Here is a 17,353-nt window from a genome sequence, read left to right as displayed (position 1 = left end):
CCATTTTATTATACTCTTAGATATGTGGGCCTTCCTTTCTCGTGTGGGCTTGAGCCGTATCTTCAACCAATCATGAAAAGTTTAACCCTTAGAGATCCATTTTAGGTTGGGTCCCTTTGGGATAACATTTGAGGTTCTAGCTTATTTGAGCTTCCAAACTTGTTTGCCCAACTTCTTTTGGGTTACTACAACCTTTTTGGTTGATTTGGGTTTGATGCCTTTTTAATTCTTAACTTCACAAATGTGATCATAGTGACTCATCTCATTGCAATAGTGGCATCTAATGTGAGGAATGGGAGAAAATTTATTGTTTTGCTTTGTACTATTCTTTCCAACTTTCTTCTTAGGTGTGGATTTGCGAGAGAAGTTTGACTTGATGTTCTAAGTCTTACTCTTCTTTTCAAATGCAAGTCAATCACATGGTAGCTTGTCTATCAATCCATTTAGTCTTGAGGCATTTTCTATATATATTTCATTAGCTTCCTTCATGACAACAAGCTCTTCTTTGAGCCTTGCAATCTCATGTAATTGAGCATTGCATTTTTCTTTATATTTGTTTAGACAATGAATAGACTTTTTTCTTCAAGTGCATCCCAAGCTGAGATCAAGACTTTCTTCTTTTTGTTCTTGGGATTTTTGCTTGTAGATGGGGTTCTTTCTTCAAGCTTTGGATATTAGTTCCTTCTATGTCCTAGTTTCCCACACTCAAAACAAACATTAGTTTCCTTATAGAATTTTTCATTTTGAGTTTTATATTGGCCTTTTATGAAATTCTTTTTCCTATAGATTCTTTGAAGATGTCTAGTGATGAAACTTATGTCATCAGAGCTTTCTTCGCTAGAGTTAATTTCAACACTCGTCTTGGCCGTAAGAGCAATTTTCTTAGCTTGCTCTTCCTCAACATCTTGAGGTTCCATCTCATAAGTGAGAAGGATTCACAGTAGATCTTCTGAGCTTATAGTTCTAAAGTTATCATTCTCATGCAAGGTTATCTTCCTCGTCTCTCTTGACTTTGGAAGTGCCTTGAGTAGCTTGTCATTTTGTCTATAGAAGGAAGTCTCTTCTCCTAGATTGTTCACCTCATTAATTATATGAGTGAACCTAGAGTTCATCTCAGATATTGACTCACCTAGTTTCATTTTGAATTCATCGTCTTGGGCTAGCAATAACTTAATTCTAGAGTCTTTTACTCCAGTGATTCCTTCATGTGTGACTTCTAGTTTATCCCAAATTTTCTTGACAATTTTACATGTGGAGACCCTATTGAACTCATTTGGTTCTAGGTTTAAGGCCTTAGAGATTGTCTTGAGCTGCTCTTTGTCTTTTCTAGTTAGCTCATTGAATTCATTTTCAATTGGAAGGCTATATTCAAATTTTTGAGGCTCAAAAGGACCATTCGTGGTTACATGCTATATTTCCAAATTCATAGATTGAAGAAAGAACTTCATTCTTACCATCGAATATCCATAGTTTGTTCCATTGAACAAAGGTGGATAGTTGGCATATTGTTCTTTGGAAAGGAACAGTTTGTCTTGAGATGCCATTTATTTTTTTTTTCAAAATCAAGAGGATTTTGATTTCAATTCAGTGTTTTGCCCACTATGATACCAATTGTTGGCTCAATGGCTTCTCAAGGGGAGGATGAATTGAGAATATCGAATAAAAATTAAGTTGCACGTGTAATAAAAAATCATGCATAAAAGTAAATCAAACCATACATACACCATAGGAGACAATTTTTTTTTTTGTTATTGACGTTCTCCTATTGGTATTCACTGCCCAAGAACCATTGCTTGGGAAATTTCACTATTAAAAACCTCTAATAGCCGAAATTACATAAAGAGATTTTGGCTCTCTTTAAGCCACTTGTAGCTCAATACATTTATTTTACAACACCAATCTTCCCAAGAGATTGCTACTAGATTCTAGCTCTAGGAGGCCCTTTGTATCTAGATTCTATAGGTTCTAGATGAACCTTTCACAAATTTAAGTAAAAATAAAGGAAAAATGTACACCCTTACTTGGAGAGATCATTCTCCTTGAGAGATCCAAGCTTCTTCTTCGTTGACAACATAATGTGAAGTGATTGAAGGAGTTTGACTATATGAAAGTAAGGATGGGATGGAAAGAGACGTGGGATTTGAAAGAATATGACTCACTCTTTCACTCTAAAACACTTTTAAGAGATTTTGCAAGATTGAGAGTAAAAGCTTAGGATATTTTCCAATAAATGCTCATTAAATTTTCAATACAATGTTTGGTGGGGTATTAAAAACTTTCCCAACTCGAACTAGACATTTTTTGCCCGTTTGCAAAAATCAGTACTTTGATTGATCGATCAACTGATCATAACAACTATTTTTCTATTAGACAGTGACATATTGATCGATGGACTGATTGATCAATATATTACCGTTTTTCCAAAAAAATTAAGTTGCTCAATCATTGACTAGGGGATGATCGATCAATTAGAATTTCCTCTGACTATGCAATACAAGTATGATCGATTAGTGCATTTCCTATGATCAGTCATGCTTTATGTCCCTGACTGGCAAGATTCTGTTTGATTGGCAAGATTCTGTCTGATCGATCAATCAGGTGGGGTGATCAATCATACCATGTAAAATTTGTTTTCCTGGGTAGAATTGATCAATCAACCAAATGGGATGATTGATCATGCTTTATAGCATGAAATGGCCATGTTCTGGATGATGGATCAATTGACTATGGTTTCTCAATCATGCTTTATATTTCTGGCCCCTGCACTTCTAGATGATCGATCACTCCAGTGTCTGTTCAACTATGTTGACATTTAAAATATGAGAATGTTTTTTTCTCTAAGTTCTCTAACAAGTTCTAAGTGATGTTTTTAAACATATCTATATGCATTTTGTGACTTAAAGCTCCAATTTCACAATTGTACTTAGCGAAGGGAGTTTAGGACTACTCTCTTACATTGTGACTGAGTATGGACATTTAATTTTTACATTTGAACTCTAGTCTTCTTGTTGTCTTCTTCCTCGTGGGTGCTTCTTCTAGTGATGTCCTTCATTGATGCTTGAGATATTGTGTAGGCTTGATCATTTTGAAGTTTTAAACCTTGAGATGCATTGACTCTTAAAGGTGAAATATCTGAATACTTAGTTTTTCAAATTGTTAGATCAATTTAGTTATGTTATCATAAAAAATAACATAGAAGTCAACCTATGCTCAACACTTAGCCATGAATTTGAAGTGTCTCACATTCATACTCTGTGATCCACTTGTCCCATACTCTGAAATTAGAAGAATGGAGGTCTTCCACTTGAGTTTTTCAAGCATGCTAAGTATTTGCTTTTACATTCATAGTTATTTTAGTACTTTGTTTGGTTGATTTGAGTTTTGATAAATTACTTTATCTGAGTTTTGAATTTTGATATCAAAACTCTTTGAAGAGATTATTGTATACTTTTAATTTTTGTACATAGTGGTGCCAATCATATTGGTAGAACCACTTAATTATTTTTTATATTATATTATGTTGTGTCATTGATCTATATGTCTATCAAGAGGCATATTGTGCTTGATTGAAAAGCAAGAGACCTTTGTTATGTAGTCATTTGTTAACTTGCTAAGCATCTATACTTAGTGTTGTCGTAAGTCCCTATGTGGACAAGTGTCGTTCTTGCCATAAGATCTATGTGGGTTAGTATTTGCTATTGCCATAAGACCATGTCTGGGCAAGTGTTGTTGTTTCCATAAGTCCATATGTGGGCGAGTATTGTTGTTGATGTTGCTATTGGTATTATTGTTGTTATTGTTGTTTTAGTAAGTCCTTGTGTGAAAAAAAGTGTTGTTATAGATTTTTTATTTAGAGTTTGTTAACTATAAGCCCCTAACTATTAGGGGAAGGTGTTGTAATTGAACCTGTGTGGTTCTAATTTCTAGATGTCGTTTGGCTTTACATAGTGGATCCTTTAACTCCAAGGTAAGAGATCCCTGGGAGTAGAGCCACAATCTAAGATAGTGATTGTGAACCACTTTAAATATTGGTGTTGTGGATGTGATTATGCTAGATTGATTTAAAGTTCATAATTTTTTAGTAAACCTATTCACCCCCTATAAGTTTACTTCGAACAAATCCTTTTCAAACTCTGTCTTAAGTCTCATGCCAAGTGTTGATAGCATTGTGATGCAAAATCCATAGGAACTAGTTCTTAGTTGTGTTTGTTTTCTTGTGAGTGTGGCACACACATGTATGGGAAGGGGATCTTTACTCCTGAGTCTTACTCTTCCCCTCTGCTGCACAACCTAAAGCAACACGAAGAAACATGAACATAGAAGACATGCCCAAGGAATGAATCATTAACATAGAAATCATGCCCATGGAAAACCTACAAGAAGATAGATTCACACCCATGCAAAGGAGACATTATTCTCAGTCATGCAAGCCATGCAGAGGGGGATGTCTTCAAGCATGGATGAATCTCAGCCACCTCAAGGATCTTCTATAATTAGTTATCCTACAATCACCCACATGAGGGTCCCACCACAAGCAAAATTAGCTATTCAAGATTCTCCTACAAATCATACTCAATTAATCAAAATCAATCAAGGATAATTATCCTGACAAATCACTCAATAAAAGGGAGAATCAAGGACAAATGAATCACTGAAGTGAAGAGGATCAAGATCCAATAATCGTAGAAGAAGAATGAAAGGAACAACTCATTGATTTGTTCAAATTTGTAAAGACACCTAGATGACACTAAGACACTTCAATGTGTGGAATTCATACCTTTGTATTCCCATTTTGTGGGGTTTTGGAAAACTATGTAAACCCTTGTATACTTATGTCTTCACACTGATTCAATTCAAGCAATTCTTTTTGTTCCTCTGTTGGTGGTTCAAAGACTTGTTCTTGTGCAATGAAGCGCCTTCTCAAATCTTCCATGATTGCTTGAATTTTCTCACCTTCATCATGTTGAATTTATGAATAAGAGAAATACTTCATTGACTTATTATAACCAGAGTACATGAACCTCTATTTATAATAGAGGGAGGTAGTAGAGTCCAATTACAATAAAATTACCATTGTCCCAATTACACCCAAACTCTAACTCTTAAAGATAAGTCCTAGTATAATTAAATAACTCAATATAGGTAAAAGGCAAACATTACTCAAACTAGAACTCTTCTAGGACGTGACCATAAGATAAAGATGCCTTTGTGAGTCCTTATTGATCTTCCAACTAATGTGATAAGGATGTCAGCTTGTGGTAATCATGGTTGGTGGTCCTTGGGCCCATCTTGTGGGCCTTTCTTGGTCAGGTGGCCCATGTTATAATACTCTTAGATATGTGGGCCTTCCTTGGTCGTGTGGGTTGGAGCCCATCTTCCAACACATCAATTGGCTGCTTCACAATCACCTCCTTTATCTATCGTAGACAAGGTTGAGGAAGACCATACATGAAATTTAATGGGATGCCTTTTGTAATTTTCTCTTCTGAAACACTTAAAAAACATCATTTTGGATATGGAGCTTTTAGTCCTCTTACCAAGGGATGCGTTTGTCACTTATATCATGTATCGAGTAATATGTGTTGGACTTTGGGTGTGTTGATTAGCTTTGAAAGATGATACATAACTAATACAATCCAAAAAATGATGCATATTAGATGTAATGATACAAATATTATCAGTTACGTCAATTCTTGAGGTTGATACTTAACACATTACCCACCTTGTCTACTTTTTAGTGTTGCTAATTATAGCAAGTTAAACTACAAAGACTAAAAAAATCTTAACTAAGGTGTAGTTTTGGATAAAATTGAAAAGTCACCTACAAAATAATAATTGTCATTTCTAATTAATGTGAAAGGATATCATTTTTATGGGATACCACATTTCCCAAAACTACACCTTTGCTAAGATTTTTCAGTCTAAAGGCAATAGAAGTTAAAATTATTCATAAAGCTGTTTTATTTCTTGAATATTTTTGAATATTATAAATCATTAGAGTTCACGATGTAGCAATTCAATATCTTCTTTTACATTTCTTTTGATTTCAAACTAGAAGTTTGTGAGAGTAAGAAAGTCACATAAAGATGTTCTCATCTTGAATATCATAAATTTTAAAATCATTGATGATGAGATTCATCTTGGATATAATAAATGTTTTGGCTGTATTTATTTAAAAATCCATTAATATATTAGTGTGATTTTGTGATTTGTTTGCTATGTTGTTTTGAGTCTATAGGGTAAATTCAGGTAATGAGATAGAACTCATATTCAAAAATTAGCATATCTTTTTTGAAGTAGTAAAAGAAGAAGAAAGCAATCTCATAAGGAGTTTGAGATAGAGGCTAGCAAATAAAGAAGCCACAAAATGAGATAAGTTGAAAAGCTAAAATCCCAAAATCTCATTTGATGTCTGCAAATGAAAAATGAAAGGCTCAAAAGGAACTATAGAGTATGGTGAAAGAAATGGAGCATTGGGCTAGTTTATAGAAGAATTTGGGAGAAATGTGCATGAAACCAAATGAAGGGTGGTGCATAAAAGAGATGATGAAGTCACCTTAAGTTGAGAAAGTTGGTCATGAGACCAAGAGTGTCCATTGAGCATAGTTGGTAAGAAAATTGAAAAGGAGAAAGAAGCAATAGGGGAAAGAACGATAAAATGTAGCCCAAAAGGAGGTTATATACTCTAGACAAGGGTCTTGAAAATTAGCTTCTAGGGAACCACTTAGTAAATCTTGGTGAAAGTAGAGCCATGCTAGCTCAACTTTAGAAGTGAAAATTGACTAACAACTTTGACCAGTGTTTTAGTCATTGTATATGGTTTTGTGAGTATGAAATGAGACATGTAGTCCCAAGATCCCTAAAAAAAGAGTTGTGTTTTGATTGTGATATTACTTGAGACTACTTAAGGATGCTTGAATGCATGAAAATCAAGGGAGTGTAAAATTTAAGGGGGAGTACAATTACAAGCTAATGTACATATCTTAGGGGTAGTAGAATGCAATAGCAAAAGAGAGAGCATCGCATGACGTCGGGGGAGCATCACTCTAAGGGAAGCGTACCTATAGTCCCTATTATAAATTTTGATGATATCAAAAGGGGGAGAAAATTTGGAGTGAACGTAAAAAAATCCACACAAAGTCAACATAGCATTGAACTTTGGGGAGTCACGATGAAAGAGTTTGATTTTTGTATTTGGTATTCCTTTTATGCATTCATAACATTTGTATCACTAAAAACTTATGAGTGTCTGCTATAAAAATGCAGGGAATGTTGGTTTTAAGAACCCCATTGAGATAATTTTTATGATAACAAACACTGAAGTTACCAATTATATGGCTTAAGTTTGTTATGTAGTTTAAAAATTCCTCAAAGAAAATTTTTGTATTCATTTTATGCACTCGTAACATATGTATCACTATAAACTTATGAGTGTTTGTCATCATAAAAATGGAGGAAATGTTGATCTTAAGACCTCCATTGAGATAATTTTGATGATAACAAACACTCAAGTTACCAATTATATGATTTAAGTATGTTGTGTAGTTTAAAAATCCTTCAAAGGAAATTTCTAGTAGTATATCCATTTGATTGGCTATGGTCTACTTTAACTATTCATATAAAATTAGAAATATTATATTCTAGGATTCCATTCATTTATCTTGAGTTTTCTCTTAAGGTTGAGTGTAGAAGAAGAAGAAGGAAGGAAATTGAAGAAGAGAGGAGAAAGAAGAGGAAGAAGAAGAGGAAGGAGAAAGCTACACAAGAGAGAGAGAATTAAGAGGAAAATAAAGAGAAGCTTAGAGCATGTTCCTTTCTTCTCCCCTGGAAAGACTGAATTTAGACAAAGTTTCCCTTTTATATAAGTGAAATAGATGGATAGACATATAACAAAAAACTCAAGAAAAAAAATTACGATTTAGTCTTTTCACTTCTCCACTACTCCCCCTCAAGTTGGTGCATACACATCATAGACACCCAACTTGGAACAAGTATACAAAAGTGGTCTCATTGGAATCTCTTTAGTGAAGATATCGGTCACCTGGCTTTGGGAAGAGACATATTCAAGGGATATAATCCCAGCTGATTTATTTTTCTCAAAAAAAATGATAATCAATCTCAAAATGTTGTGTTCCTTTAGAAAAGACTGAATTGTAGATAATTGTTTGATTGTCACAATCAAGTTTCATCAAGGTATATTCAAAGAGAAGTGACTTTACCCATAATATTTCACTCAATGTATGTGTCATTGCACTGGATTAGGTAACCACATTCTATTTCTTATTTCTATAGTCTAGGAACTCATTTAGTTTATTGAACTCAGAAAATTATTTGAAAGAAATCTCGAAAATCATGTGGAAAGAAACTTCATAACTCAACGAAACCCCATTAAGGTATAACTGAATTTTTTCACATTACTTTGTAAGCATTGAACCAGGCGTAATCTTACTCGGTCCAATTACGATAGGACCAGACTAACGGGCCAGATCTTCCGGTTTTAAGCTAAATCTATTTTCCCTATATAAGAAACAAAAAATCATTAAACCGATGGGTCAGTTTTGGTTCTGACACCACTCATCCATGTGGCTATTGGCACTTTCTGCTTCCATCCTAAAATGGTTGCTAACACAGCAACATCTGTCACACCCCATCATCAGGTTTGTAACAACCTATTTCCTAGTGTCTTACAAGTTACAATTAATTTTCAGGTTTGTAACAACCAATTTTATGAGCGCAATCAAAGACTGCATTGTTTGTTAGAGCCAAAAATGCATTAACAAGAGTTATATAAAGCAGGAAAGAGTAGGGGAGACCACCGATTTGCTGGTGTTTTAAAAGTTACAACCAACTTTTAGGTTTGTTACAACCAATTTTACGAGTGCATTGAATGTCTGAATTGTTTGTTACAGTCAGAAATACATAAACAAGAGTTATATAAAGCAGGAGAGAGTTAGAGCAATGAGAGTAAGGGAAAGAGAATAAAGAGTGTTTTGTCTTTCCTTTCATCTTCTTCTTCTTTTGCATTCTATAAAGAAATTGCAACAAAGAAGAGGAACAACATAGCTGTTCAAAATTGTGATCCTCTTTCTTCTAGGAGACTGGATTCCTATACTGCAATCGATCCATTTGTTAGCCTTTTCTCATTCATTCATCTGTTTAAAATGTGCAATTCTGGTGCTCTCTCCATTGCTATTTAAATCCTCTTTGTTTTTTTTCTTTAATGGTGCTTTCTTAAATATTCTCAACTCCATTTAAGTTCGTCTGCTTGCTTATCACAGGTAAACACTGCAGGAGCTCCGCCAGTACTTGAGATATTGACAAGTTGAACAATCCAGTTTTCAAATTGAAATGCTCAACCCAACCGGTCTAAATGCTGAACTGGTTGGGTTGAGCATTCAATTTGACAAACACGATGGTTCAAAGTAGCAGCTGGCTGGGTTGAGCATTCAATTTGAAAGTCTCGAGTACAAGTGGTCAACATCCCTGGATAGTTCGAAGTAGAAGTCGAGGTCAATTGTGAGCATCTCGGAAGCTTCATTTAGGGAGGGGATGTCTTTCAAAGTGGACTTGTCACAACTCGACCCTTGACCTTGAGATTCTTCAGGTTCGGGTTGCTTATCTCCATCTCTTTAGCCAAAGTTGATCAATCTTCATTACTTTCATTTTTTAGAGATTTAGAACCATTGAAATTGTATTCATCAGGTTAAGTTGAAGATATCGATGGAGAAGAGAACAAATAGTCCACTTTTTTGTAGTTCTTCATCCAACGAATATCATCAAGTTCAAGCTACTTAACTCCACTCTTAATCTTTTAAGTTGAAGATGATCAGTCTTCACTGACTTCAGGGAGTTGTAGCAACTCAAAGTCAAGTCCTCGAGAAGAGGGGACCCACTAATTATCTCACCTAATTGATCACCAGTAATGACCACACAATAGATAGCAACACTTCTTAGGGTTTTGAAACCCTTGACATCTTGTGGATGTTCCAGTATCCAGCAAGTTAAGTTGAGAGATGATACTAATAGACAAGAGAACAAAGAGTTTGACATTCTGAATTTATTCACAACACCCCCCCCCCCCCCCCCCCCCCCCCCCCCCGATAGCATCATCATCTGTTGAGTTTGAGTGCCTTATACTTCCACTCAAATCAAGCACAAGCTCCCAAAATCTTTCGACTTTGACAATATTAATCCATTATGTGAGATCGGATGAGTATTTGTCACTAAGACAAAAGAACGGGAGAAACTTCTTAATCTTGTCCAGAGTATGGAGTTGTAGAAGTTGGTAAACAACTTGTACATCCATAATAGTGTCAAGCCTATAATAGCTTCTTTAAATTTTTTGTGAACTCCTTGTCAAGCCTATAATAGTGTTGTAAAGCCATAGGGGTTTCCACATGTTTATCCATTGCCTAGACAGAATTGATGTCATCACTGCACACTTCAATGGAAGAAAAGAGAGTATGTAGTGAATAATATTTTCTAGTAGCTTGCTGATATTGTCAGTCTTCTGAGTAAAGGTTCTGTTATGCAGAAAGTCCATTGACTGGCTTTTTGTTTGTTACACACTGCTATTTGTGATCTAAAATAACAAAAAAAAGTATTGTGTTAATCAATCTATTTTCTGGGCAAAAACTTGATTTGATCTATATCCCTGGATGGTTCAAATTAGAATTCGAGGTCAAGGGTGAGAATCTCCGTAGCTTCATCCAGGGAGGGTGTTGTTGAAAGTGGGCTTGTTCCAAACTCGACCATTGTACTTAAGACTCTTCAGGTTCGGCTTACTTATCTCCATCTCTTCAGCCGAAGATTATCAATCTTCATTGCTTTCATTTTTTAGAGATTTGAGACCATTGAAAATGTAATGAGGCTCCTTTATGCATCAGGTAAAGTCGTGTGAATATATCGATGGACAAGAGAACAAACAATCCGATTTCTGAATTTCTTCATCCATCGAATATCATCAAGCTACTTTGCAGATAAATCAATTCACCTCGTGAGATCAAATGAGTAGCTCTCACAGGGTTCAAAAAACAAATGAATATTCTATTGGTGTTGTTTGTGATACGATATCAATATTCTGTAACTCTCCAAATTCTCAATAAAATTGTAAAGACACGTTTTCTATGTATAGTAATGAATCTTCTCGGGGCTGTACATTTATTCCATAACTTGTCCCCTCAACAGGATTGTTTGCTGCATTGAAGAGATGATTCGCTACTTCCTCTCACCCCCTCAACCTCTTAAGAAAAACAAGAGTTGAGTGAAAATCCGAGAGATAACAGAAAATCAGATTGATTTTGGATCTTCAAAGAAATGAAATCGATAATGACAAAATCGCAGAACCCAATTGCGATTTCCGTTTGACGAGTTGGAACCGATTTCAGTTAAACTCACTTAGTTTCGATCTTGACTATGACTCTTTGTCGAAAATCTACCGAGAGAACGTCTTTCTGCTGCTGTAAGTCACTGCTCATCTAATCATCGTCTCTGTACTCTCAGCTTTGACTCTTTTCCGTTTCAGCTGTGTTTCTCTTCTCTTCCGTATTTTCCACTTCAAGGCAGTTTTTCATCTGCGAATGAAGAAGATAAGCCAGCGTGCCTTCATTGGATCATACTGGCGTTTCTTTTTTGTTTCACCTTCTTAATGTTGACTATTTATTAAAAATTATACACTGTTTTTGTTTATTCATAATGGGAGCTTTTTTAATGCCCAATACGATTTTTGTTCCTATCATTATGTAGGGATTATGGTTTTCAATTTTGGCAGAATTAATTCAGAATGGAATGGATGAGCAAGAAGGAGAGGATTTCTCTGTATCTATGATAAAAATTGGCATATCAAGAACGTATTGTTTATATGTATGATGCATTAGTTGATGCATATTGTATTTAAGCATTAATTTTATTTATTATTTGTATTTAAGGTTTAGGGTTTAGGGTTGTGGCTCAGAATTGGGTTTTTGAAAACATGGCCTTGAACACATAGGTCAAGGAACAAGGTTGTGGGAAAAAGAAATGAGCAGGGTTGGAATTGGCCAAGGTGGGGTTTAGAGGTCATGTTTGGAGTGAGGGTTAGATTTTGGTTGAGAACATGGTCAAGGAAACTGAAACACATCTGGGTAAGAATCAATTTTCTACTTTTTGAACTTTTACAAGCTTGAGTTTTTTTTTGAAAAGCTAAATACAGTTTCGAATAAGATGGAGTCGAGGGAAGGGGAGCAACCTCTATCCAAAATCCAAAATTTTTTTTGAGCCTTGGCTTGGAGACATACCTACATCACGAAAAGTCTAACCCTTAGAGATCGATTTTAGGTTGGGTCCTTTTGGGATAACATTTGAGGTTCTAGGTGATTTGGGTTTCCAAGCTTGTTATTCAAACTTCTTTTGGGTTACTACAACCTTTCCGGTTGATTTGGGTACCCAAGTTTGTTTGATGCCTTTTTCATTCTTAATTTCATAAATGTGGGCATAGTGACTGCTCTCATTGCAATAGTGGCATTTAATGTGAGGAATGGGAGAAAATTTCTTGTTTTACTTTTTACTCTTCTTTCCAACTTTCTTCTTAGATGTGGATTTGAGAGATAGAAGTTTGACTTGATGTTCTAAGTCTAAACTCTTCTTTTCAAATGCAAGTCAATCACATGATAGCTTGTCTATCAATTCATTTTGTCTTGAGGCACTTGCTATATATCTTTCATTAGCCTCCAACAAGCTCTTCTTTGAGCTTTGCAATCTCATGTAATTGAGCATTGCATTTTTCTTTATATTTGTTTAGACAATGAATAGACTTTTTTCTTCAATTGCATCCAAAACTGAGATCAAGACTTTCTTCTTTTTGTTCTTGGGATCTTTGCTTGTAGATGGGGTTCTTTCTTCAAGCTTTGGATATTTGTTTTTTCTATGTCTTAGTTTCCCACACTCAAAACAAACATCAGTTTCCTTTTAGAATTTGTCATTTTGAGTTCTATATTGGCCTTTTATGAAATTCTTATTTTTCCTATAGATTCTTTAAAGATGTCTAGTGATGAAACTTACGTCATCAGAGCTTTCTTCATTAGAGTTACTTTCAACACTCGTCTTTGTCTTAAGAGCAATTTTCTTAGCTTGCACTTCCTCAAAATCTTGAGGTTCCATCTCATAAGTGAGAAGGATTCAAAGTAGCTACTCTGAGCTTATAGTTCTAAAGTTATCATTCTCATGCACGGTTATCTTCCTTCCCTCCTATAACTTTGGAAGTGCCTTGAGTAGCTTGTCATTTTGTCTATACAAGGAAATCTCTTCTCCTAGAATGTTCAACTCATAAATTATATGAGTGAACCTAGAGTTCATCTCAGCTATTGACTCACCTAGTTTCATTTTGAATTCATCTTCTTGGGCTAGCAATAAGCTAATTCTAGAGTCTTTTACTCTAGTGATTCCGTCATGTGTGACCTTTAGTTTTTCCCAAATTTTCTTGACAATTTTACATGTGGGGACCCTATTGAACTCATTTGGTTCTAGGTTTAAGGCCTTAAAGTTTGTCTTGAGCTGCTCTTTCTCTTTCCTAGTTAGCTCATTGAATTCATTTTCAATCGGAAGGCCATATTCAAGTTTTTGAGGCTCAAAAGGACCATTCTTGGTTACATGCTATATGTCCAAATTCATAGATTGAAGGAAGAATTCCATTCTTACCTTCTAATATCCATATTTTTTTCCATTGAACAAAGGTGGATAGTTGGCATATTGTTCTTTCGGAAGGAGCAATTTGTCTTGAGATGCCATTTATTCTTTTTTCAAAATCACGAGGATTTTGATTTCAATTAAGTGTTTGGCCCACTATGATACGAATTGTTGCCCCAATGGCTTCTCAAGGGGAGGATGAATTGAGAATATTGAATTAAAATTAAGTTGCACGTGTAATAAAAATCATGCATAAAAGTAATTCGATGTAAAACAAAACATGCACACACCATAGGAGACAAAAAAATTTGTTATTGAAGTTCCCCTGTTGGTATTCACTACGAGAGAACCATTGCTTGGGAAATTCCACTATTCAAAAGCTTTAATAGCCAAAATTACATAAAGAGATATCAGTTTTCTTTAAACCACGTGTAGCTCAATACATGTATTTTACAACACCAATCTTCTAAAGAGATTGCTACTAGATTCTAGCTCTAGCTGGCCCTTTGTATCTTGATTCTATAGGTTCTAGATGTACCTTTCATAAATTTAAGTAAATATAAAGGAAAAATGTACACCCTTACTTGGAGAGATCAATCTCCTTGAGAGATCCAAGCTTCCTCTTCCTTGGCAACACAATGTGAAGTGATTGAAGGAGCTTGGCTATATGAAAGCAAGGATGGGATAGAAAGAGACGTGAAATTTCAAAGAATATGACTCTTTCCTTCACTCTAAAGCATTTTTAAGAGATTTTGCAAGATTTAGAGTAAATGCTTAGGATATTTTCAAATAAATGCTCAATAAAATTTTCAATACAATGTTTGGTGGGGTATTAAAAACGTCCCCAACTCGAACTAGTCATTTTTTGCCCGTTAGCAAAAATCAGTACTTTGATTGATCGATCATTGTTATGTGACTAATCGATCAATTGATCATAACAACTACTTTTCTATTAGACAATGACATATTGATCGATGGACTGATTGATCAATATGTTACAGTTGGTCTAGAAAAGTTAAGTTACTCATTCATTGACTAGGGGATGATCGATCAATCAGAATTCCCTTTGACTGTGCAATACAAATATGATCGATTAGTGCATTTCCTATGATCAATCATGCTTTATGCCCCTGACTTGCAAGATTCTGTTTGATTGGTAAGATTCTATCTGATCAATCAATCAAGTGGGGTAATCAATCATTCCATGTAAAAATTTTTTGCCTGGGTAGAACTGATCAATCAATCCAAATGGGATGATTGATCAGACTCTCTAGCATGAAATAGTCATGTTCTGGATGATGGATCAATCGACTTTGGTTTCTCAATCATGCTTTATATTTTTGGCCCCTACAGTTCTAGATGATTGATCACTCCAGTGTCAGTTCAACTATGTTGACATTTAAAATATGAGAATGTTTTTTCTCTAAGTTCTCTAACAAGTTCTAAGTGATGTTCTTAAACATATCTATATGCATTTTGTGACTTAAAGCTCCAATTTTACAATTGTACTTAACGAAGGGAGTTTAGGAATACTCTCTTACATTGCGACTGAGTATGGACATTTAACTTTTACATTTGAACTCTAGTCTTCTCGTTGTCTTCTTCCTCGTGGGTGCTTCTTCTAGTGATGTACTTCAATGATGCTTAAGATCTTGTGTAGGCTTGATCGTTGTGAAGTTTTAAACCTTGAGATGCATTGACTCTTGAAGGTGAAATATCTGAATACTTAGTTTTTCAAATTGTTAGATCAATTTATTTTTTTATCATAAAAAATAACATAGGAGTCAACCTATGCTCAACACTTAGCCATGAATTTGAAGTGCCTCACATTCATACTCTGTTATCCACTTGTCCCATACTCTGAAGTTAGAAGAATGGAGGTCTTCAAATTGAGTTTTTCAAGCAAGCTAAGTATTTTCTTTTACATTCATAGTTATTTTAGTACTTTGTTTGGTTGATTTGAGTTTTGATAAATTACTTTATCTGAGTTTTGAATTTTGATATCAAAACTCTTTGAAGAGATTATCGTAAACTTTTAATTTTTATACATAGTGGTGCCAATCTTATTGGTAGAATAACTTAAGTATTTTTTATATTATATTATGTTGTTCCATTGATCTATCTGTCTATCAAGAGGCATATTGTGCTTGATTGAAAAGCAAGAGATTTATGTAGTCTTAACTTGCTAAGCATCTATACTTAGTGTTGTCGTAAGTCCCTATGTGGACAAGTGTTGTTCTTGTAATAAGATCTATGTGGACTAGTATTTGCTATTGCCATAAGACCTTGTCTGGGCAGGTGTTGTTGTTTCCATAAGTCCATATGTGGGCAAGTATTGTTGTTGATGTTGCTATTGTTGTTGATGTTGCTATTGTTGTTGTTGTTGTTGTTGTTGTTGTTGTTGTTTTAGTAAGTCCTTGTGTGAAAAAAGTGTTGTTATAGGTTTTTTATTTAGAGTTTGTTAACTATAAGCCACTAACTATTAGGGGAAGGTGTTGTAATTGAACCTATGTGGTTCTAATTTGTAGATGTCGTTTGGCTTAACATAGTGGATCCTTTAACTCCAAGGTAAGAGATCCCTGGGCGTAGAGCCACAATCTAAAATAGTGATTGTGAACCACTTTCAATATTGGTGTTGTGGATGAGATTATGCTAGATTGTTTTAAAGTTCATACTTTTTTAGTAAACCTATTCACCCCCTATAATATTACTTTGAACGAATCCTTTTCAAACTCTGTCTTAACTCTATTGCCAAGTGTTGATAGCTATGTGATGAAAAATCCATAGGAACTAATTCTTAGTTGTATTTGTTTTCTTGTGAGTGTGGCAAACACATGCTTGGGAAGGGGATCTCTACTCCTGAGTCTTACACTTCCCGTCTACTGCACAACCTAAAGTTACACGAAGAAATATGAACATCAAAGACATGCCCAAGGAATGAATCATGAACATAGAAATCATGCCCATGGAAAACCTACAAGAAGAGAGGTTCACACCCATGCAAAGGAGACATTATTCTCAGTCATGCAAGCCATGCAAAGGGGGATGTCTTCATGCATGGATGAATCTCAGCCACCTCAAGGATCTCTTATAATTTGTTATCCTACAATCACCCCATGAGGGACCCACCACAAGCAAAATTAGCTATTCAAGATTCCCCTACAAATTATACTCAATTAATCAAAATCAATCAAGAATAATTATCCCTACAAATCACTCAATAAAAGGGAGATAATCAAGGACAAATGAATCACTGAAGTGAAGAAGATCAAGATCCAATAATCGTAGAAGAAGAATGAAAGGAACAACCCATTGATTTGTCCAAATTTGTAAAGACACCTAGATGACACTAAGACACTTCAATGTGTGGAATTCTAGACCTTTGTATTTCCTTTTTGTGGGATTTTGAAAAACTATGTAAACCCTTGTATACTTGAGTCTTCACACTGATTCAATTCAAGCAATTCTTTTTGTTCCTCTGTTGGTGGTTCGAAGACTTGTTCTTGTGCGTTGAAGTGCCTTCTCAAAACTTCCATGATTGATTAAATTTTCTCACCTTCATCATGTTGAATTTATAGAAAATAGAAATACTTCATTGACTTGTTATAACCAGAGTACATGAACCTCTATTTATAATAGAGGAAGGTAGTAGAGTCCAATTACAATAAAATTACCTTTGTCCCAATTACAC

At 35.0% G+C, this 17,353-nt stretch overlaps 2 protein-coding genes across 2 annotated transcripts; both read right to left on the bottom strand.

Moving 5' to 3' along the window:
* Nucleotides 1-935: 935 nt before the first annotated feature.
* LOC137942932 (uncharacterized) lies at nucleotides 936-1,544 on the bottom strand. The gene is made up of 2 exons (XM_068788653.1): nucleotides 1,455-1,544; nucleotides 936-1,409 (listed from the first exon to the last, which is right to left on the bottom strand). The coding sequence occupies exons 1-2, from the start codon at nucleotides 1,542-1,544 to the stop codon at nucleotides 936-938; spliced, it is 564 nt and encodes a 187-aa protein (XP_068644754.1).
* An 11,680-nt stretch (nucleotides 1,545-13,224) lies between these two features.
* Nucleotides 13,225-15,224, bottom strand: LOC137942931 (uncharacterized). The gene is made up of 2 exons (XM_068788652.1): nucleotides 15,204-15,224; nucleotides 13,225-13,629 (listed from the first exon to the last, which is right to left on the bottom strand). Exons 1-2 carry the CDS (start codon nucleotides 15,222-15,224, stop codon nucleotides 13,225-13,227), a joined length of 426 nt encoding a protein of 141 aa, XP_068644753.1.
* Between the last annotated feature and the right edge of the window lie 2,129 nt (nucleotides 15,225-17,353).

This window comes from Aristolochia californica, unplaced genomic scaffold (assembly GCF_029961685.1).
Source record: "Aristolochia californica isolate CCGP_79_NKW_82.1479 unplaced genomic scaffold, dmAriCali1.0.hap1 SCAF_10, whole genome shotgun sequence".
NCBI classification, from domain to species: domain Eukaryota; kingdom Viridiplantae; phylum Streptophyta; class Magnoliopsida; order Piperales; family Aristolochiaceae; genus Aristolochia; species Aristolochia californica.
This window is presented reverse-complemented; position numbering and strand designations above follow the sequence as displayed.